The 22,739-nt window shown below is 39.8% G+C and overlaps 3 protein-coding genes and 1 long non-coding RNA gene across 12 annotated transcripts in view; 3 read left to right on the top strand and 1 right to left on the bottom strand.

The window, feature by feature from the left end:
• Positions 1-22,739, top strand: part of LOC124050932 (titin-like) — a 226,840-nt gene that overhangs the window by 4,475 nt on the left and 199,626 nt on the right. The window lies entirely within an intron of this gene.
• LOC124051039 (B-cell receptor CD22-like) lies at positions 55-4,150 on the top strand. Its single transcript, XM_046374070.1, has 7 exons — positions 55-229; positions 506-766; positions 1,133-1,393; positions 2,596-2,677; positions 2,790-2,841; positions 3,454-3,689; positions 3,814-4,150. The coding sequence occupies exons 2-7, from the start codon at positions 640-642 to the stop codon at positions 3,884-3,886; spliced, it is 831 nt and encodes a 276-aa protein (XP_046230026.1). The 5' UTR covers positions 55-229; positions 506-639; the 3' UTR covers positions 3,887-4,150.
• On the top strand, positions 7,136-13,306 carry LOC124053488 (B-cell receptor CD22-like). Its single transcript, XM_046378700.1, has 12 exons — positions 7,136-7,385; positions 7,543-7,758; positions 7,870-8,205; positions 8,877-9,083; positions 9,813-10,070; positions 10,225-10,485; positions 10,807-11,067; positions 11,439-11,520; positions 11,621-11,672; positions 12,284-12,492; positions 12,588-12,670; positions 13,024-13,306. Exons 1-11 carry the CDS (start codon positions 7,136-7,138, stop codon positions 12,655-12,657), a joined length of 2,202 nt encoding a protein of 733 aa, XP_046234656.1. The 3' UTR covers positions 12,658-12,670; positions 13,024-13,306.
• LOC124051085 lies at positions 16,280-22,212 on the bottom strand. 5 transcript variants are annotated; one of them, XR_006841745.1, is made up of 6 exons: positions 21,963-22,212; positions 21,361-21,494; positions 20,042-21,173; positions 19,440-19,573; positions 17,509-17,642; positions 16,280-17,323 (listed from the first exon to the last, which is right to left on the bottom strand). It is a non-coding gene; the product is annotated as an uncharacterized LOC124051085 (long non-coding RNA). The 5 variants fall into 5 exon arrangements; XR_006841746.1 differs by having other exon boundaries at positions 17,514-17,642; XR_006841747.1 differs by having other exon boundaries at positions 16,280-17,318; positions 17,514-17,642.

The raw sequence follows: 22,739 nt of genomic DNA, 5'->3' as shown, positions 1-22,739 counted from the left end.
AGTCCCTCTGCTGAGATAGTGGAGGGCAGTTCAGTGACTCTGAACTGCAGCAGTGATGCTAACCCAGCAGCTAATTACACCTGGTACAAAACTAATGGAAATGGAGTCAGTTTTAAATCCCAGCTTGTCTTCAGGTCCATCCAGTCCTCTGACTCTGGACAGTATTACTGTACAGCTGAGAACGAGCTGGGGAGGACGACGTCTGAGTCCATCTCTGTGGATGTGAAACGTGAGTGAAACAGTTTGTTTAAAAATAACAAACATCCCGAATCTGTTGAGCCTCTGCAGCAGAAGGTTTTACTGATCAAATCTACTAGAGCTCCACTTGCTTTATATTCACAGTCTGCTGTAATTCACTGAGCAGCTCCATGAGATTTCAAGAGTTTCAATTCAATTTTGTGACCCAGATTCAAACCATTACACATCCATTTGTCAGACCACATGCAGAGTCTAAGATGCTGCCACATAGTTTACAATTTCAGTACTATACATTTATCTCCTCCAGATGGTCCAAAGCTTCCCTCTGTGTCAGTGAGTCCCTCTGCTGAGATAGTGGAGGGCAGTTCAGTGACTCTGAGCTGCAGCAGTGATGCTAACCCAGCAGCTAATTACACCTGGTACAAGGACAACCAAAAACTGATGCAGGGACCAAAAGGTATTTATCCTTTCAAATCGATCAGGTTAGAGGACAATGGGATCTACTACTGCAAGTCTCAGAATCAGTATGGCCTGGTCAACTCCACATCTGTGCACATCAACATCCAGTGTGAGTACAAAATGTCAGCAAATCACTTTGACATTGTGTTTAATGGATGTAGAAACAACGTCATGTCTGATTCATGTACCATCACAAGTAATATAAAGGATAGTTTTACAACCAAGAAATGAAATGCATCACAAAAATAAAAATGGAATAAAAATCACAACAGGTGGTTGAAAGTTAATGTTAACTTGGTAATAGTAAAAGCAAGATAAAGATTCACGATAACATGGACAGAAAACCATTAGTCATGCAAAATTAAGATGGAAAATGAAACACAGTTGATAAAAATGGTAAAACTAATCTAAGATATTAAACCTTGGCTTTACGAATTAATTTCTTTGTGATAACATGTGTTCATATGTTCTCCAGATGGTCCAAAGCTTCCCTCTGTGTCAGTGAGTCCCTCTGCTGAGATAGTGGAGGGCAGTTCAGTGACTCTGAGCTGCAGCAGTGATGCTAACCCAGCAGCTAATTTCACCTGGTACAAGGAGAATGAAGACTCACCAAAAGCATCAGGACAGAACTTCACCATCACTGACTTCAGAGCTGAACACAGTGGGAATTATTACTGTGAAGCCCAGAACTTAATAGGAAGTCATAGGAACACCTTACATCTGACTGTTGTGGCAAGTAAGTCATTCTCATTCACTCTCACGCCATTTTATTCATGCAGCTAATGGGGGGTGGGTGAGTCATTCACACCTGGATCACCTGGTCTGGCTTTGTGCGACAACAACCAAAGAAAAAGCAAATTTTTGTCACAGCCCTAGCATCCTCTGCAGTACTACCTTAAACACAAGAGTGTTCCATTGTCTTTCCCATCCATTCTGCCGTTGCTGTGAATTCTTTTAAGGGTCCAGATGGGATCTCTTGGAACAAAGTTCCTTCATGGATTCTTCATATGTCCTCTTGTTCAACCGGGCAGCCACTTTCCCTCCCTGCCAATGCACAGACACTGTCCCCATCCTCTTCACTACACTGTCAACCAACACAGCTCAACAATATTTAGTGCAGTCTTACCCAAGGTTCCTTGGCATTGTGCAGCTTTTTGATTATCTTTGTGACATTTACCAGTGTTGGACAAGACTTTAAATAAGTTTCCAAACTCTGCTGTCGCTGACATTTTGCTTGGGCTCCCCAGAGTTCCACTGCCTGACTATACCCCTGGTCAAGGTCAACCCTGAGGAAAGTGCTTGTCTCCCTTTCTAAAGGTCTCTGGTGATTTGCCAGAATCTCTTTTAGTCCTTCTCTCTGGCATTTCTGAACTCCTTCCTTAACATCTGAACCTGCAGTCCTACTTGCCCCCTGATTCCTGTAACTGTCTGCTGACAGTCTGGTTAGTCCCTGGTACTAACCAAACATTAAAAAAAAAAACAAAACAGTTTATTTTCAGTGCATACTTTCCTGTATGCACTGAAAATAAACTCATCTTTTCACTCTTGATGCAGAAAAGATTCCTCACCATCATGTTTGGTTTCACAAGGTCTGTCCTGCAGCTTTTCTTGTCAGGTGACCGACCTCACAACCAGGTGGGGCTCGACTGACAGTTTAGCTCAATATGATTCAAAGATCAATCATTTGATATCTTGACTACAAAGTCGATCAGTGTTTTCTAGCCTGTCATGTAAAAGAACTGACAATCAGTTACACATTTAAAAATCCAAGTACTGCCTTATTTTATGGGTCATTTGGCACAAGCAAAACCAGATTTAACATGAGTCTTGATTTAGAAAACTTTTGTCCAAAGTCCAATTATCAGAACATAATGAATGGAATCAAACAAACCGAGATTTCACAATTGTCAGTGCTTTTGTTTGATCATCGTTTTCCAGGTTTAATGAAAGTAGCAGCTGCTGGATCAATCACTGCTATTCTTCTGGTCATCATAGTCCTCTCTGTCTTCCTATTTATCAGGTGAGCTGGTACTGCTGTGTTTTCATTCAGTTCTGTGCCTTATATTCAGTCTGTTTTTTTTTTGGCATATCATTTGATGATTCATATTTTTTTAATTATTGGCCCCATCTAGAAAAAAAAGGTCTGCAAAACAAACCACAGAGCGACCGGACCACAGAACACAGGTGAGGAACAAGAACTCATGCAGACCCCACTCTCACCTGAAAACTCATTTGAACAGTGCTTCATTTCCCTTTTTGCCTGTTCTCTTCACCCAAACTAAAGCATCTGTCCCTATCATGTTGTGGAAAGCCTTCACAGAAGAGTGGAAGCTGTTAGAACTGCAAAGCTGTCTGTGTTTAGACTGAGACGTCATTAAAGTCCCTGTTGGTGTGATGGTCAGGTGGTCCATAACTTTTGTCCATATAATGTACCTCTCCATCTGCACAGACATGTTAGTGTATTGTCAGGGGTACTAGACAATCCTTGATTTTTATGCCCCCTACTGGTGAGCATTAGGGACTACAACTTCAGAAACACATGAAAACTGGTTCACTTTTTGCCATTGAAATTGAAGCTTGGTTCCACACCAGACAACATGAAATAAACATTGAAATTTGTATCTGTAAGGAAATGTTTGTAGAGTAACTACATCTGCAGAGCAGAATTTGCCCCCTCAAATTTAAACCTGCAGATGTTTTATTATTGTGTCACAGGCCAATAAAAATCAGACTTATCCGCTTACCTGTGTAGCTAAATACTTAAACACTTTTGTCCGTGCGATGTTTAACCTTCAGGTAAACATGGGTTCAGTGTGTGACAACACTTCAGCTGCATTAGAGAGTCAACCAGCAGAGGAGCGGGACGACCTTTGGTATGCTAGCGTAAGGTTCCATAAAAACCAGGAAGACGCTCTCTACTCCAACATCACACCAGTTCAGCGCAACAGACAGAAGAATGAAGAAGAAGAAGAGGACAGTGACTGCGTGGAGTACAGTGCTGTCAACTTTAACAATGCCAGTGCGCCTCAAGTGTGAGTCCATGAGAATTTTTATTGCCACAATTTGCCACATTTTCGTTGCTGTTGCTTATTTCAAACCTGTTCTTAGTTAATATTGTAAGTTCATAAATCTCCAAATATGTTTTATCATTTGCAGATTAACATGTCCAGAAGATGCTGCGCAGGATCCGTCTGCCCTGTACAGTACAATCCCCAAAAAACCAGCATGAACACAGCACAAATCTGTGGTCTGTTCTCCACAGTGTTTAAACAAAAAGTGTCCACAGCAGCACGGAAATTCACTAATCAGGACTGAACTGGACAGTAATGCAGGATAAAGGCTCCTGTGAAAATCAACGCATAGCCAACAAAATAACTTCTTCTACCATCAGCCGTTTGTCACGAGTTTGTTTGGGGTTCCCATAATCTCTTATGCCCACCAACACCACCAACGCAACTGACATTTTCTTAAAGGCATTGACTGTGCAGTTCATATTCTGCAGTTTATATTCAAAAAATCAATCAAAGGAATCCACACATCCAGCAGACCAAATCAAGATCTCTTCTGGACAATCTGCTTTTTATCTGTGAATCGTCTACACTCCATTCCAATACAGAATTTGGATAAAAATATTACCAAAGAGCAAAGTTTTACTGATGATGCTAACAAGCCACTTCCTACATGTTAATACATTATAATACAGTGTAATACATTTGTTCCCTGTTCTGCTGTAGTTATCTATTTTTATTGTCAGATACTGTAAATTTTAGCCCACTAATAGTGAGATGATGTTTAAGTACTCGAACTGAAATGGATTTTTTTTCCAGTTTCTGTTATTTTGTGTCATTGTGTCAAGTCAGTGACTTATTTTGCACTGACTACAGTTTGTTAAATAGCATATATTGCACTTATTTATGCATTTTCAATCAGTCATTTTACTGAATATAGTTATTTAGTTGCTATATGTTGTCCCTGGCTGTCGGCAGGTTCATACAACGTGTCCAGTGTTTAAATTATGGGGTGGACTGGGGGGCCATACCTGCCATAATAGAGAAACAGATAAATTAGGAACTAATCTGTAAATGTGATTACGTACCTGAAAGCTCTATTAAAAACAGCAGGATTATGCTGAATGCTTTTATTCTCCCTAACAAAACCTGAATTAAACAGTGAGATGATCTGCTCTGATGTGAGCTGCAGCAGGAAGTAGTAACGAGTGGTAAAGAAAATAGAGCTTTTACTTATGTAAAAGTAGCAATACCACAGTGTAGAAATTCCTCTGTTACAACTAAGTTATGAGTCCAAAAATGCACTTAAATAAAAGCACAAAAATATTAATAGAAACATATACTCCCAATACAGAGAGGAGTCATTATGCTGAACGGCCCATTTCAGATCAATGTATTGTTTCATCAGATGAGAATTATTTATGCATTAATGTGTGCATAAGTTTAGTGTTGCAGCTGAAGGGTGGGGCTCAGTTTTGAACTTTCCATGCTGCTGGCTTGGGGATCCCCCCGAGATCGAATACATCTTCACTTAAAATAATGGAAAATAAAATGCATTTTCCCAAATTGTATTTTGTCTTAACTTATCTTAATTTGTAAAATAATATGTAACTTTGTTTTATCATCTAAAAGCAATGGAATATAAAGTAAAATATTTTACACATACTGAGCTGTCGTGGAGTACAGCAGAAAATGAAAGTAACAAGACAAGCTGATTGGCTGAGGGCAAAACGGCGAGAACAGAGCTGAGCTGACGAGGCTGCTGCAGGGCAGGTGGGCAAATAAGAACAGGTGAGCCAGGTGACGAAAGAAAACACAGGTAAACACAAGGGAAACCACTCAGGGAACCAACACGAGCTTGACTGAGCTTCTCGGTTTCAGTTTGAGGCTGTTTCTGCTCAGAAAGTCAACCGTGACCTCAGGGATGTGAAGGCATCTTTGTTTTATTCTGCAGTGCAAACTGTTGTGTTAAGGGAGGGGTGTCGAAAGTATTTTTGGAAGTTCAGTTAAAAATAAACAATCAACAGCACCTTCAGTCTGAATTTCAGCTTGGGGGTGTACACGCGTTCAGCCGCTCACGTATCTTCATAATGAAAAGAGGAAGAAAGCCAGATGGGCTTCATCAGCCGTCCTACACGGCAGTGGAAACCATAGAGGACCTGATTCTGAAGCAGAAACACAAGCTTTTCAATTGTGTGTCTTGCACTTCCTGCTGTGTGAAATCTTTTAATAGACGAAAACAAGCAGAGTCGCTATGAATTCTTTTGTTGTCGTCCTTCTCTCCCTGTCAGGTACTGTACATCTGCTTTAAAATATTATAGTATCTATGGTATGGTACAGCTGCCGGAAGATCTGATCATGTTGTGATATTTAAATTTAAAACCCTGAGACAGAAGCAGACATTTGCTTGCTTGAAAATTTGAAATTTGAAATGAATCGTGGTTTTCCAAACTGTTTTTGTGCTCAGCTGGTTGGACTGAATGCACATCTCCACATATTCAAACTAACAGTTGTAGTTTCACACTTGTGTGGTGTGTGTATTGTAGTTTGTGCTCTAGACTTGGTGGTGGTGTTTATATCATCTACTGTTTTCTCTTATATTCCACTGTTTTTATATTATATAGCGTTGTGTATATTTATATTTATTTTGTTAGGCAATTGGGCTTATACTGGGACCGGGAAAACTAATTTCATTCCACTCATGTTCTACGTGTGTGAAATGACAATAAAGCTCCTTGAATCCTTGAATCCTTGAATAGACTTGCTGCCAAATACAGTGCCATGTGTTTATGGATATAAATCTGAACAAAATAGGGCTTAAAAAGCATCTGTTCTGCTTTGTGACAGAAACTATCATGGTGCTCTAAAAGATTTCATATTATAGATAACAGCAGCGATAAGTTTCACATCCGTGTTCTACATTTAGTTTTACATACTTGATCAGGCCACATACAGGAAACAAACCGAGCAAACAGTCTATTTCAAGTTTTGATCACTTGACAAAGCAGGCAAAGCTCATTTAAAATGACTGATTTGGGCCATACTGACTTGTATCTGTCCAAAGTCTGTCACTAAAGAGGTGTTTTCACATTCCTCTGCTGAAGGGGCAGATGTCTGTCAGATTCCCAAAAATGTGACATTCAAATGTACGCTGAGCAAACTAGATCTGGTAAGTCACAAAGCCAAAGATGTTAAGTCCTGTTTCACAAGCCAAAAAACACAACACAGTTAATGTTATGGCTGACCCTCACTGATATTTCTGCTAAACTGCATCAAGGGTTCTGCCAAATCACATCCACACATTCACAAGTCTGTCCACTGATCTTGTTGAGTCTGTTGAATCTGATGTGCTCTGTGTTACAGTGGTACAGGGTCGGGATGGCTGGGCAGTGACTTACACTCCTACTGAGATCTGTGCCTTGAAAGGATCAACAGTGGAAATGAGATGCACCTACACATACCCATCCAGTATGAATGGCCTGAACACCACCGTTGAGAGAACATTCTGGCATACTTTATCACAGGGTAACAAACCTGTGGATCTGAGAGCAGACCCACAGTATTCAGGTCGTGTACAGTACAGGTGTGATAAGAAGAGCTGCACTCTGAGAATCACAGACCTGAGAGAGAGCGACTCAGCTGAGTACAAGTTCAGGTTCATAACAAACCAACATCACGGGGAATATTCTGGTTCACCTGGAGTCACTCTGACTGTCACAGGTGACATTTTTACACTTTTTAAATAATTTTTTAGGAACGTATAAGTTGGCTACATGTTCAACATTTTGAAATACTACTACAAATCCTGGTGTCTATATTACATGTCCACACTTACAATTTAGTCTCAAATGATATTTTTGTCTCATTACACATACAGGTTTGCAAGCATCAACAGGATGCAGATATAGAAGCTGTTCACTGTCACAGCTGAAGTGTCAGAGCAGTTGTCGTCTACCTGATCATTCTTCCTACGTCTGGTACAAAAATGGAGAGAAAATTCAAACATATCTTTATTTTTCAGTCGACTTTGATTATGCAGACAGTATTTCCTGTGCTGTAGCAGGACATGAGGATTCCCCCTCTCCTCCAGTGTGTGAGTGTCCTATAAAGTCTTCACTAACACACTAGTGGACCCTTATGACTCCATGTGTTTTAATACGGAGACCCTCATTGTGACTGTTCACACAATTGTTTTATCTTTCAGGTGTTCGTAGTCAATCCTGCAACAAAGTGACGTACGCTGACAGACGCATCTGTGCCTTCAAAGGCTCATCAGTGGACATTTCTTGCACTTACAACAGATACAACAGATACATCAGGTCTAAACTGTGGTTCAGTCCTGGACGTAGTCTCCAGTGGCAGAGTCCCTCACAGCTGGACTCTCAGCATCGTGTTCAGGTCCTTGATGAAGGTGGACGACGCTCCACTCTGAGAATCAGTGACCTGAGAGAGAGCGACTCAGCTGAGTATCGCTTCACATTCACAGCAGGAAGCTTTGAATGGGGGAGGAGTTTACCTGCTACAACTCTGACTGTCACAGGTACTGATGAACTCAAAGTGATCATGTAGCAGAATTTCATGTGCTGTTGAAATACACAGTGCCCTCCAACACTATTGAAATAGCAAAGCCATTTCAGTTGTTCTTGCTGTACACTGTACACATTTTGGTTTAAGATCAAAACATGAATGTGAGACAAAAGTCCAGAATTTCAGCTTTTGTTTCCTGGTATTTGCATCCAGATCACGTTTCACCAGGCTTTGACTGAGTGTAGATTAACAGTCCGTGTGGAGGGCAATAATTACACAATGTGGGAATCCATCAGTTATCACCTGATAACATTTTGCATATTTAATTTTTTCAACTTGTGAAACAATTGAATTGTAGATACTGTGTGCCAACTCCAACTCCATTATTACTTCTCAAATAGCTCATCTGACACCACATAGACAAAGTAGTCTTTTCATATATTATCCGGGTTTCTGTCGGCTGCACTGGAAGCCCCACGAGTCAAAATCATTTGTTATGGTAGCTGATGGGTTCCGAGATTGTGATGTTAATATACAAGTTATACATATCATATATCAGTACTGTTAAATTGTGTACAGTTAAATGTACTAGCTTGCATTTAGACTCTCTGACCTGAAGGTGGCGACTTACAGGCACAACACTGTTATTTACTGACTCTTATTTTTTCCTGTTCTTCTTCACAGATCCAGATTTACAGGTGCAGGTGATCTGGTCTCTCACTGGTCCAAAGCTGGTTTGTCACAGCAGCTGTCTTACTAATCGTTCTTCCTTCATTTGGTATGAGAATGGAAAGGAAATTCGAGAAGCAACTTCTCCATCTTACAGAGGACACGTCGATCCTGCAAACAACTATTCCTGTGGTTACAAGAATTACCGCTCTCTTCCAGTGTGTGAGTTTACTCCACCGCATAACTAAACAAAATATCTGGTGAAAACTTTATCGCTGGTATAATAAATACTTTTACAGAAACAATGTGTCCTAAGACTACATGTATGTAATGTATCTGCTAAAAAAACAGATATTTCTGTCAGGACTTGATTGCAACCAAAAACAGCTAAAAGCACCTTGTTGCCAGCAAGAGGGAAAAATGAATTAAAAATTCATTTACTCATTGGAGGAGAACTAGAGAAGCATTTTAGGATAAATTTACAGACAAAGACAAACATTTTACACATATTCACAGTCTTATTAAAGCTTCACATACATTAGTTATTGGGAAATCATCCATTATCACATCCTAACATCCTGAGACACTTGAATGACGTTAGCACTTTAGAATATAACCCAATGCAGAGTGTGAATGATTGTGGAGTGTTTGACCACTAGTAGCGCTATAGAGCAGTGATTTTGTGGGTGCTTGTTTTTTCCATAGCCGGTATGTGCACAATGAAAGCATTCCCATCATGCTGTTGGTTATTCCACTCATCGACACTTGGTGGCAGTAATGAGCAAAGAATTGTAAGATTGTGTCAGCAAAAACAGCGGAACAGATGACGAAAAGTAAAAATGGATGTAAACAAACATTTTTTCATTGTTGGTATATAATAGACTTTGAATAAAACACCCACTGAATAACACACTGATGTACGTAATGTATGCATCATATTATCTCTTCCAGATGTTCCAACGATTCCCATCGTGTCAAAGAGCCCCCCTGGAGACATTATGAAGAACAGTTCAGTGTCTCTGACCTGTACAAGTGAAGCTAATCCAGTCCCTAAATATTACTGGTACAAGAACAATCAAACACTACTCAGTGAAGAACCACAGCTTGTCCTCAACTTTGTCCAGTCCTCTGACTCTGGAGACTATTACTGTACAGCTGAGAACGAGCTGGGGAAGATGAAATCTGAATATATCTCTGTTAATGTCAAATGTGAGTAAAAAAAACCCCACATTAATTTGCGTACCCACATAGACAAAATCTCATTAAAGGCCATTAACTGTGGTGTCTAAGGGACTCAAACCAAATTTCAGATGTTGCAATGCACTTCAAATCATAAAAAAAAATGCTAACACATCTCTTCCAGATGGTCCAGAGACATCCACTTTGTCAGTCTGTCCCTCTGCTAAGATAGTGGAGGGCAGTTCAGTGACCCTGAATTGTAGCAGTGATGCTAACCCTGCAGCTAATTACACCTGGTACAAGGACAACCAAACACTGATTAAAGAACCACAAGAAATGTATCATTTCATCTCGATCAGCTCTGAGGACACAGGAAGCTACCACTGCAAGTCTGAGAACCAATATGGACAAATCAACTCTTCATCCCTCTTCATAGATGTCCAGTGTGAGTTCAAAACACCCGGAAACGCTTTTAGGTCAACAATAAGATTGTATTGATTTGGCAGACACTTTCTTTCAAATTGGTTAAAGTATGATATGGAGAACCTGCTTTGTATATTTAGGTTTGTACATGGAAATTCTTGTCAGAAGAAGCTTTGCAGAATTAAGCTGAACATGAACCAACTTCAGCTCTAAACTGCTAGAAGAGACAACTTGTTGGTGGTTTGTTGGAAATGATGATTAGCCAAAGGGTGTGAGGGAAGCTGAACCTTTTGCACAATTTCAGTGTCTGGTGAAACGTGTCTCCTTCCATACTTTCCTCCAGATGGTCCAAAGCTTCCCTCTGTGTCAGTGAGTCCCTCTGCTGAGATAGTGGAGGGCAGTTCAGTGACTCTGAGCTGCAGCAGTGATGCTAACCCAGCAGCTAATTACACCTGGTACAAGGAGAATGAAGACTCACCAAAAGCATCAGGACAGAACTTCACCATCACTGACTTCAGAGCTGAACACAGTGGGAATTATTACTGTGAAGCCCAGAACATAAGAGGAAGCCATAAGAACACCTTACACCTAACTATTGGGCCAGGTCGGTTGGCATTCACCTTCATATACCTCTTTACTGTAGATCTTATTGGATCCAACAGATGGTGGCACAAGTCCCACTTCCTTGACCTAACCTTAATCAAAGTACAATTGTCTACAGCTTAACCTAAACATGCAGTGGCTCATTTTAATAAAGCACACGTTTAACATTATCTAACCTTATACAGGTGGTTGACAAAAACCTCAATGAATGGAGAACCATAACAAAGGCATGCCTTTTCAGGGCACAAGGGGTCACTGAATGCGATGATAAGAGTTGGACGCCTGTTGGAGATTTTGGAGCAATGTACTAAGCCTGACTTACTCAAACATCCTGTAATCATCAAGTATCAGTATTCCCTCCTTATCACCCAGGTGCAAAGAAATCAGCAGCTATAGGAACCACCACTGCCTTTCTCCTGGTTATCATAATCCTTGCTGTTCTTCTATGGATGAGGTGAGCATTTGTGCATCGCTATAATTTTGTTCTAAAATGTGGTCATCTTGTTTCCTACATGTCTAAGTTAATTAACTCATTTGCTCATCCCCCTATCCAGAAGAAATACACAACACTGTGAAGGTGGACAGAAACCCATTTGCAAAACACAGGTAAGGAAAGTTTCTCAAGTGCTATGTTTTGCCGAATTTCTTCCCCTCACATTTTTATTGTTGCTTGGCGTATTTAACAAAGGATGGTTGGTTTACACAATTCCCAAAATACATTTGCTCACCCTGAGTTAAATCAAGCTATTCAAATCATTTGAGTTTTTCTCTCCAGCTAATATTACCATCATTACATCTGCTACCCAGATATAATGATTTCAAATGTGTCAGTTTTCATTGAGGGGCTGTTTCTCAAAGTAGCTGAAACGTCTTGTTTTCCAACATCGCAATCAAAATGACTTTCATCTCCCTTGCATCTGCATGGTGGTGGAACTCAACTGCTGGTCTGGATACCAGGCTTCAGGATTCATGATGTGGATGCACAGACCTTTAAGGTCATGAAAAGAACCCTAAACATTGGCTGGCTTCACTGAACTAAACTTATTTCTGAAAATACACTTTGGCACTTTGATTATATTTATTTACTTTTGTTGAAAAAATGGCCAGTGAGAAGGCCCTTGCAGTTAGCATTAGCAGAGAACCAAATGCTAACCAAGCATTAGGGTCTAAACAAACAAATGTAGCCATGCCTGACTTCTGTCTGTCTGTCCTGTCAGCTAAACATGAGTCCAGTGTATGACAATACATCAGCTGTAGCACTGAGACAACCAGCAGAACAGCAGGATGACCTTCACTACGCCAGCATCTGCCTCGCTGTGAACCAGGAAGTTGCTCTGTACTCCAACATCAGCCTGGCTCATCCCCACAGACAAATAGAGACAGAATACAGTACCATTAAAACTGACAATGACAGCAGTGCCCTGCGGTGAGCAGCTACCCTCACATAAACATTTTAATTGCTAAATACACACACTGGATTAGAAATTGTCAGAGTTATGGTTTCATTTTTTGACTTTCCAGAACAAGACATCAAAAAGACAGGGGGGATTCATTTGCACTGTACAGCACAGTCAACAAAAATTATGTGTAGCCACAATGAGGTTATTAAAGTGACATATTTTGTCATTGGAGGGAACTCACTCCAACGAAATTTGTTCTCTGCATTTAACCCACCCAAGTGACGTGCACACACACAGCAAACCCGGGGCAGTGGGCGACCGCGTGCAGCGCCCGGGGAGCAGTGGGGGTTAGGTACCTTGCTCAAGGGTACCTCAGCCATGGACACCGGGACGGGGAATCGAACCAGCAATCCACCGGTTACGGGTCCGACACCCTAACCGCTGATCCACGACTGCCCCCAAACCAAAAAACTGGTATTAACCAAATGCCAGGGGAAGACAAATGAGATACCACCAAAAGGAGGCAACCGCTGTCTTAGCCAAAAGGCCGAGAAGCGATTATTGTTATTTTGTACTTTGTATGGTGCACAGGAGAAAAATCCGGAGTCCAATTCCTTGTATGGTCACACGTACTTGGCAAATAAAGCTGATTCTGATTCTGATTCTAATACTGCAAATTCCAGACAATCATGGCCAAGTGCAGCATCAAGGCAGCTGTCAAAAATGCAAACATGTGAGGGGGTTGTTTTGGTTCTTCTTGTTCTTGTTTTGTGTGAGCTAACCGAATTCTTATCAACTATGTTGAAATGGCAATAAAGTATCGAAGTTTTTAATTTGGAAGACTTGATTGTTTGTTGTCATTGTTCATTAACTTGAGGTTTTAAAAGTTGACCCAAATCACCAATCAATCAATCAATCAATCTATCTATCTATAAAGATTTTCCAAGAGGCCAGACTCATGGCTCCTGTCTAGCCTGGAAGGTAGGCAGTTTCCTTCTATCATATGAGCCAGGACAACTTTAGCATTATATGGTGAGACAGAATACATAAGGATTCATATCCTGTGATCAATACTTTGTTGAAGCCCCTTTGGCAGCAATTACAGCCTCAAGTCTTTTTGAGTATGATCCTGTAAGCTCGGTACATTTATTTTTGTGCAGTTTCTCCCACTCTTCTATGCAGAACCTCTCAAGCTCCATCAGGTTGGATGGGGAGCGTTTTTGTAAAGCATTTTCAGATCTCCGAGATGCTCAGTAGGGTTCGAGTCTGGGCTCTGGCTGGGCCACTCAAGGACATTCAGAGTTGTCCCGAAGCCACTCCTTTGTGATGTTGGCTGTATGCTTAGGGTCTTTGTCCTGTTGGGTTCTCCCCTCTCCACAGACCACTGTCAGAGTGACCAGTGGGTTCATGGTCACCTCCCTGACTAAGGCCCTTCTACCCCGATCACTCAGTTTAGCTCTAGGAAGAGTCCTGTTAGTTCCAAACTTCTTCCACTTACGGATTATGGAGGCCACTGTGCTCTTCGGGACCTGTGGCAGAAATCTTTCTTTACCATTCACCAGATCTGTGCCTCGACACAATCCTGTCTCAGAGGTCTACAGACAATTCCTTTGACTTCATGGCTTGGTTTGTGCTCTGACATGCACTGTCAACTATGAGGGCTTATATAGACAGGTGTCAAAATCAACTGAATTTACCACAGGTGGACTCAAGTTGTATAAATCTCTGAAGGATGATCAATGGAAACAGGATGCACCTGAGCATCCTGAGTGTCATGGCAAAGGGTGTGAATATTTATTACATTTTTTGTGTTTCATTACACTTCATTTAGCAGACATCACACTTAATTTAGCAGACACTTTTATCCAAAGCGACTTACAGAGTGAGTAACAACAACTTTTGATTCAGTAGAATTAAACTAAAGCAATAAGAGCCAGAGCATAATCAGAAGTGCTTAAGTAGAAGAGCAGGAGTGGAAAGCAGGAGAGCATGAAAGAGTAAAGGGGCGTTAGAGGGTTAGGGGTGTTAGCAGACAAGGTGCACTTGGAAGAGATGAGTTTTCAAGTGCTTCTTAAAGGAAGAGAGGGATGCCGCTGCGCTTACTGTGGCTGGTAGGCTGTTCCACCAGCGTGAAACGTGGGAGAAAAGTCTGGCTTGGGAGTGCCTGGTGTGAAGGGATGGCAGAGCAGAGCTCGAGAAGGATTGTAAAACCGAATGCCTGAAAGCCTGAGTGCTTAGGTAGCTGAGTGCAGACCCTGAAGTCACTCTGTAAGCCAGCGTTAGTGACTTGAATTTGATTCTGGCTACCATGGGTAACCAGTGTAGTTGGATGAGCAGTGGAGTGACACGAGCATGTTTGGGTTCATGAAAAACCAGATGGGCTGCCGCATTCTGGTTTCATTTTTTAATAAATCTGCAAAAAAATTAAAGCAAACTTGTTTCACACTGTCATTATGAGGTATTTTGCATAGAATATTGAGGGAGAAATTTAATTTAATCCATTTTGGATTTGGACTAACATAACAAAATGTGGAAAAAGCGAAGCGGTGTGAATACTTTCCGGATGCACCGTGCATATATATTTCAGTTGTTTATTCGGTTAACTTCCTCCCACACAAGTCCGCAAAGACACTCTTTAAAAGAAAATAAACCCAACACTCTGATGCTGTACCTGTGGTAACGGTCAATACCTTTGTATTGATAGCACAGAGCGGAAATGAACAGTCAAACATGTAAAACCATTAAGATAGATGAATATTTACACAAAATTTCTCTTGGTTGGACTGGACCAAAGACTATATTGATATCCAGTGTACTAACTGGGACCAGGGTTGAGATAATTTTACTGTCTATTCGGTGAGGTAACTGAAGCATCACAATTCTTGACAATCTTATCACTAAAACTCTTATTGTACTTTATGCTGTTAACAATTGTATACCATCAACACTGACATGAAAACCAACACATATCTTCTTCGTCTCACTGTACAGAAGTGAAGCTATCTTGTTCTGGTTATGTCATTTGGAGCCAGAGTCTGTGCAGTCATTGTTGGACAGTGGAGCCGTGACATCGAGTTCCCACCTATACACCCATCTCAACCAATCAGAAACAGCGCTCGGCTGTCAATCATGACATTTCAGATCATCATCATCATCATCATCATCAACACCAAATAACTAACTAAAGCCAAACCTATCAGAAAAGTGAACACTTGAACATACATCAGTGTGATTAGAACTACCTTAAATGGCAGAAACCATCTTTGGGAAACATTTATTTGAAGTATACTTTGAGTTTATAGTTTGGCCCATGTCCTTTCTGCTAATAAAAAGGACGAGGGAGTTTATGACCAAAACCACAGCCAGCCTCCAGGGGGCAATCAGGATGTTTTGACTTTTTATGTTGTCCATTGTAATATACAGTTGATAGTCATAAAGCTAAAATATCATCTGATAGAAGTATCTACTTTATACATTGACTTCTGACATCTTCCAGTATTTTCTGCATGCAGATTTGAGAGATACAAAAACTATTTCTTCACTTCATCTTAAGGCATTCATCTCTTTATGTACATAGCAAATAGCAAAAGGAAGGAAGCCCAGGCAGCTTTAAAACACTGACGTAAACTCTTAACACATTCACAGCAGCCTCAAAAGGACAGGCTGTCTTTCAGTGACCACATCCCCCCTTTTCTGTAGAAAAGGTTATCGTGTTTAACTGACACACATCATTTGTCATGTATGTGATCGACCTGCCGATTTAACAGACGTGGGGAGAAGTCATGGGTTTAACAGCAGCAGTCAGTGGATTTGTCGTCTTCCTTCTCTCCGTGAAAGGTACTGTACACCAAATTCAAAGTCTTTACAAGAAGACCACCAGTGGGTTTTGTGTGTTTTTACATCGGCAGCATCTCTGTACTTTTGTATTTTAACATCCTAAACTTCATAAATTGAGGTATTGTGCACATTAAAGACAGCAAAACTGTGTTTATGTGGATGTGAGTAGTGGTCCTGTAAATAATTTGTTGACTAAAATTCATCAGCCTGTGAAACTTCCTACATTCTTAAAATTTAGATAGTGTTTATATGCTGCATAGTGAACGGAGAGGCCGTTAGCTCTCTGATAATTAGTACAGGAAATACAAAAATATAGAAATATTACAATGCCTGCCTTCCATGTTGCAAGAAATTACCATACTTACTGTTGGAGAAGCAAGGAACACAACAAAAAATTTAAGTTAAAGACTTAAGAATATTTTTATGTTAACAATAGGTCAAATGACTGTATAAGGTGAAAGTTTTGTTAATGAAGCCACAGAAATTTATTGCCTGACTCAGCTGTACAAAGCATTTTAGTGTATTTAAGCACCGTTTTTGATTTTATGGGCCATAACTCTACTGTTTCAGCTCACTTTCAGCACTCTCGTCAGCCTCATGTCCAGCATCAGGCAGCTGTTTTAGTGAACAAGCTCCGATGGCTTGTGGCGTTTTCTCCCTTGAGATTAAGTCTGATATCTGCAGGTCACAGAGGTTGTCTACATCTCACTGTTCTGCATGCCTCTGCAGTTTCCGTTCACACTCTACGCAGTAGTCTGACCACCGAAAGTTAAACAAGCGAGCAGAGAAGACTCTTTTTTTTCATTTTTCACACCCCTGTATTTCATCATTGGCTGTTTTTGTCCTTTGCAGTAGGTACTGTGTTAAAGTTCACAGTTTCAATACGTTGCTGTTCCTTCACTGCACCCTCCATATGATGTCCTGCCTCTGCGCTCTTACAGGTCATGTGCACATGCTCCTCTGCTCATATGCATCATAAACTCAGATGTAAAACTGGATGACTTGTGGATTTCTCCTTGTCTTTGTCGAGTGTGGCATAAACCAAAAATAATGTTAAAACTTTACAGTATACAGTAAAGTACAGTAGAATAAGACACAAGCTCATTTCTAGTTAACATGAAACAGCAACAGTTTGAGTTTTTTGTTTTTAAAGACGCGCTCTCAGTAAAACTCAGAGTCTTAAACAATTAAAGAAAAGATCTCACCTGACCTGTCTGGAGGTGAGATACTTGGTGGTCCATGCAGCATCCCGGGCTGAATGATGGTCACAGGCCTTGACTGATGGTTCATAGTGCTTTATTTTAGTGAACGTTATTCACTCATGAACTCACCGTAACAGCTAAAGATGAGAACAATCAAACAGAAACATTACTATCTCTCTTGAGACCAGAAAACCGAAATCACAGCCCTTTGATAATTCATACAAACTGAAATCATGTATTCTTAAGCTATTGCAATGAAAATCATGAAAATCACGTTTTTATAACTCAAATTAAATCACTAACAATCTCTGATAGAGAGCCCTTGTTTTAACTTACACTAACATCAACTAACATCAGTCTTTTAACATGGTATTTTTATATTAAATAAGCAGAAATACATACCATCAAAGACAACATAAGGCAAACAAGTACGTTTTTAAGATTAATAAACACACTTATGGATTAACCACAGAACCGACCGGATGGCTTAGCTAATGTTAATTAGCTTGTCCGCTAGCCAAACACGTCGTAATAATAATAATACCTTCAAACTATGAAACACACCACAATTTGAACCCGGAATCAAACCTTACAGTAAATTAAACAATCACGAACCTTGTGCCATATCAGCCTGGAGCTCATTAATCATATGATAATACAATAATTAATCACTCTCTTCTCACTCCGTGGATGTGCTTCTCAAGACACAGGCGCACTTTTTAAACACTTGCTAATTCCGCCCGTTTTAACGAGCGAAGCCTTTTCAAAATAAGAGTTCCTATTTTGACGTCTAATATAAATAATGAAATAATAACCTGACTTCAAAGAATATCAATAAACTAAATGAAAACAGTATATACTTAGAAACAATATTCAGATTAAAGGTCATTTACAGTCCAAATATATCTCAGGTTCTCAGGGTCTGACAAAACCAGCCATTCTAAGGTAAGTTCAAAACTAAAGCAGAAATTAATGATGCCAAAGACGCAATCGACAAGGAAAAATAAAGCTGATAATTAGTACAGGAAATACAAAAATATAGAAATATTACAATGCCTGCCTTCCATGTTGCAAGAAATCACCATACTTACTGTTGGAGAAGCAAGGAACACAACAAAAAATTTAAGTTAAAGACTTAAGAATATTTTTATGTTAACAATAGGTCAAATGACTGTATAAGGTGAAAGTTTTGTTAATGAAGCCCCAGAAATTTATTGCCTGACTCAGCTGTACAAAGCATTTTAGTGTATTTAAGCACTGTTTTTTGATTTCATGGGCCATAACTCTACTGTTTCAGCTCACTTTCAGCGCTCTCGTCAGCCTCATGTCCAGCTTCAGGCAGCTGTTTTAGTGAACAAGCTCCGATGGCTTGTGGCGTTTTCTCCCTTGAGATTAAGTCTGATATCTGCAGGTCACAGAGGTTGTCTACATCTCACTGTTCTGCATGCCTCTGCAGTTTCCGTTCACACTCCATGCAGTAGTCTGACCACCGAAAGTTAAACAAGCGAGCAGAGAAGACTCTTTTTTTTCATTTTTCACACCCCTGTATTTCATCATTGGCTGTTTTTGTCCTTTGCAGTAGGTACTGTGTTAAAGTTCACAGTTTCAATACGTTGCTGTTCCTTCACTGCACCCTCCATATGATGTCCTGCCTCTGCGCTCTTACAGGTCATGTGCACATGCTCCTCTGCTCATATGCATCATAAACTCAGATGTAAAACTGGATGACTTGTGGATTTCTCCTTGTCTTTGTCGAGTGTGGCATAAACCAAAAATAATGTTAAAACTTTACAGTATACAGTAAAGTACAGTAGAATAAGACACAAGCTCATTTCTAGTTAACATGAAACAGCAAAACAGTTTGAGTTTTTTGTTTTTAAAGACGCGCTCTCAGTAAAACTCAGAGTCTTAAACAATTAAAGAAAAGATCTCACCTGACCTGTCTGGAGGTGAGATACTCGGTGGTCCATGCAGCATCCCGGGCTGAATGATGGTCACAGGCCTTGACTGATGGTTCATAGTGCTTTATTTTAGTGAACCTTATTCACTCATGAACTCACCGTAACAGCTAAAGATGAGAACAATCAAACAGAAACATTACTATCTCTCCTGAGACCAGAAAACGGAAATCACAGCCCTTTGATAATTCATACAAACTGAAATCATGTATTCTTAAGCTATTGCAATGAAAATCACGTTTTTGTAACTCAAATTAAATCACTAACAATCTCGGATAGAGAGCCCTTGTTTTAACTTACACTTACATCAACTAACATCAGTCTTTTAACATGGTATTTTTATATTAAATAAGCAGAAATACATACCATCAAAGACAACATAAGGCAAACAAGTACGTTTTTAGATTAATAAACACACTTATGGATTAACCACAGAACCGACCGGATGGCTTAGCTAATGTTAATTAGCTTGTCCGCTAGCCAAACACGTCGTAATAATAATAATACCTTCAAACTATGAAACACACCACAATTTGAACCCGGAATCAAACCTTACAGTAAATTAAACAATCACGAACCTTGTGCCATATCAGCCTGGAGCTCATTAATCATATGATAATACAATAATTAATCACTCTCTTCTCACTCCGTGGATGTGCTTCTCAAGACACAGGCGCACTTTTTAAACACTTGCTAATTCCGTCCGTTTTAACGAGCGAAGCCTTTTCAAAATAAGAGTTCCTATTTTGACGTCTAATATAAATAATGAAATAATAACCTGACTTCAAAGAATATCAATAAACTAAATGAAAACAGTATATACTTAGAAACAATATTCACATTAAAGGTCATTTACAGTCCAAATATATCTCAGGTTCTCAGGGTCTGACCAAACCAGCCATGCTAAGGTAAGTTCAAAACTAAAGCAGAAATTAATGATGCCAAAGACGCAATCGACAAGGAAAAATAAAGCTGATAATTAGTACAGGAAATACAAAAATATAGAAATATTACAATGCCTGCCTTCCATGTTGCAAGAAATTACCATACTTACTGTTGGAGAAGCAAGGAACACAACAAAAAATTTAAGTTAAAGACTTAAGAATATTTTTATGTTAACAATAGGTCAAATGACTGTATAAGGTGAAAGTTTTGTTAATGAAGCCCCAGAAATTTATTGCCTGACTCAGCTGTACAAAGCATTTTAGTGTATTTAAGCACTGTTTTTTGATTTCATGGGCCATAACTCTACTGTTTCAGCTCACTTTCAGCACTCTCGTCAGCCTCATGTCCAGCATCAGGCAGCTGTTTTAGTGAACAAGCTCCGATGGCTTGTGGCGTTTTCTCCCTTGAGATTAAGTCTGATATCTGCAGGTCACAGAGGTTGTCTACGTCTCACTGTTCTGCATGCCTCTGCAGTTTCCGTTCACACTCCATGCAGTAGTCTGACCACCGAAAGTTAAACAAGCGAGCAGAGAAGACTCTTTTTTTTCATTTTTCACACCCCTGTATTTCATCATTGGCTGTTTTTGTCCTTTGCAGTAGGTACTGTGTTAAAGTTCACAGTTTCAATACGTTGCTGTTCCTTCACTGCACCCTCCATATGATGTCCTGCCTCTGCGCTCTTACAGGTCATGTGCACATGCTCCTCTGCTCATATGCATCATAAACTCAGATGTAAAACTGGATGACTTGTGGATTTCTCCTTGTCTTTGTCGAGTGTGGCATAAACCAAAAATAATGTTAAAACTTTACAGTATACAGTAAAGTACAGTAGAATAAGACACAAGCTCATTTCTAGTTAACATGAAACAGCAAAACAGTTTGAGTTTTTTGGTTTTAAAGACGCGCTCTCAGTAAAACTCAGAGTCTTAAACAATTAAAGAAAAGATCTCACCTGACCTGTCTGGAGGTGAGATACTTGGTGGTCCATGCAGCATCCCGGGCTGAATGATGGCCACAGGCCTTGACTGATGGTTCATAGTGCTTTATTTTAGTGAACCTTATTCACTCATGAACTCACCGTAACAGCTAAAGATGAGAACAATCAAACAGAAACATTACTATCTCTCTTGAGACCAGAAAACCGAAATCACAGCCCTTTGATAATTCATACAAACTGAAATCATGTATTCTTAAGCTATTGCAATGAAAATCACGTTTTTGTAACTCAAATTAAATCACTAACAATCTCTGATAGAAAGCCCTTGTTTTAACTTACACTTACATCAACTAACATCAGTCTTTTAACATGGTATTTTTATATTAAATAAGCAGAAATACATACCATCAAAGACAACATAAGGCAAACAAGTACGTTTTTAGATTAATAAACACACTTATGGATTAACCACAGAACCGACCGGATGGCTTAGCTAACGGTAATTAGCTTGTCCGCTAGCCAAACACGTCGTAATAATAATAATACCTTCAAACTATGAAACACACCACAATTTGAACCCGGAATCAAACCTTACAGTAAATTAAACAATCACGAACCTTGTGCCATATCAGCCTGGAGCTCATTAATCATATGATAATACAATAATTAATCACTCTCTTCTCACTCCGTGGATGTGCTTCTCAAGACACAGGCGCACTTTTTTTAAACACTTGCTAATTCCGTCCGTTTTAACGAGCGAAGCCTTTTCAAAATAAGAGTTCCTATTTTGACGTCTAATATAAATAATGAAATAATAACCTGACTTCAAAGAATATCAATAAACTAAATGAAAACAGTATATACTTAGAAACAACATTCACATTAAAGGTCATTTACAGTCCAAATATATCTCAGGTTCTCAGGGTCTGACCAAACCAGCCATTCTAAGGTAAGTTCAAAACTAAAGCAGAAATTAATGATGCCAAAGACGCAATCGACAAGGAAAAATAAAGCTGCAATCCAGGATATTGGGGTATATGACAAACTGGCAAAGAGAGAAGAAAAAAACACCTGAAATAGACCGGGAAGACTCGACAGGTGGAACCAATTAGGGTGGGGCAGGCAATCAGCACTGGCAAAAATCACAAAGATAGAATTATCAAGGTTTGAAATGAGATGGCAGATGAGTGACATAATGAAACAGGGAAGAAGAGAACAAGTAACCATGACTATACTGAACAGGGTGAGTCAGGTCAGACAGAAGATTATCTTTGTCTATCATTGATTAAAGGTGAGACCGAATGAGAGCCAAAGCAGTTTTGGGAAGTGTAGCTTCACCCACTGAAGCTCATCTGTTATACTTGAAAGTCTTCCTTCTGTTGTTCTGAGTCTGA

This window comes from Scatophagus argus, chromosome 2 (genome assembly GCF_020382885.2).
Source record: "Scatophagus argus isolate fScaArg1 chromosome 2, fScaArg1.pri, whole genome shotgun sequence".
NCBI lineage: Eukaryota > Metazoa > Chordata > Actinopteri > Scatophagidae > Scatophagus > Scatophagus argus.
The sequence above is the reverse complement of the archived record's forward strand: the minus strand, read 5'-3'. Positions and strand labels throughout refer to the sequence as shown.

Excerpts from the sequence above, each read along its gene's own strand:
- LOC124051039 (XM_046374070.1), top strand. The coding sequence starts at position 640 with ATGCAGGGACCAAAAGGTATTTATCCTTTCAAATCGATCAGGTTAGAG. Across the intron at positions 1,394-2,595 it reads ACATCTGACTGTTGTGGCAA|GTTTAATGAAAGTAGCAGCT; the intron begins GTAAGTCATTCT and ends ATCGTTTTCCAG. Across the intron at positions 3,690-3,813 it reads AATGCCAGTGCGCCTCAAGT|ATTAACATGTCCAGAAGATG; the intron begins GTGAGTCCATGA and ends TATCATTTGCAG.
- LOC124053488 (XM_046378700.1), top strand. The coding sequence starts at position 7,136 with ATGAATGGCCTGAACACCACCGTTGAGAGAACATTCTGGCATACTTTA. Across the intron at positions 9,084-9,812 it reads TTACCGCTCTCTTCCAGTGT|ATGTTCCAACGATTCCCATC; the intron begins GTGAGTTTACTC and ends TATCTCTTCCAG. Across the intron at positions 10,486-10,806 it reads CCTCTTCATAGATGTCCAGT|ATGGTCCAAAGCTTCCCTCT; the intron begins GTGAGTTCAAAA and ends ACTTTCCTCCAG.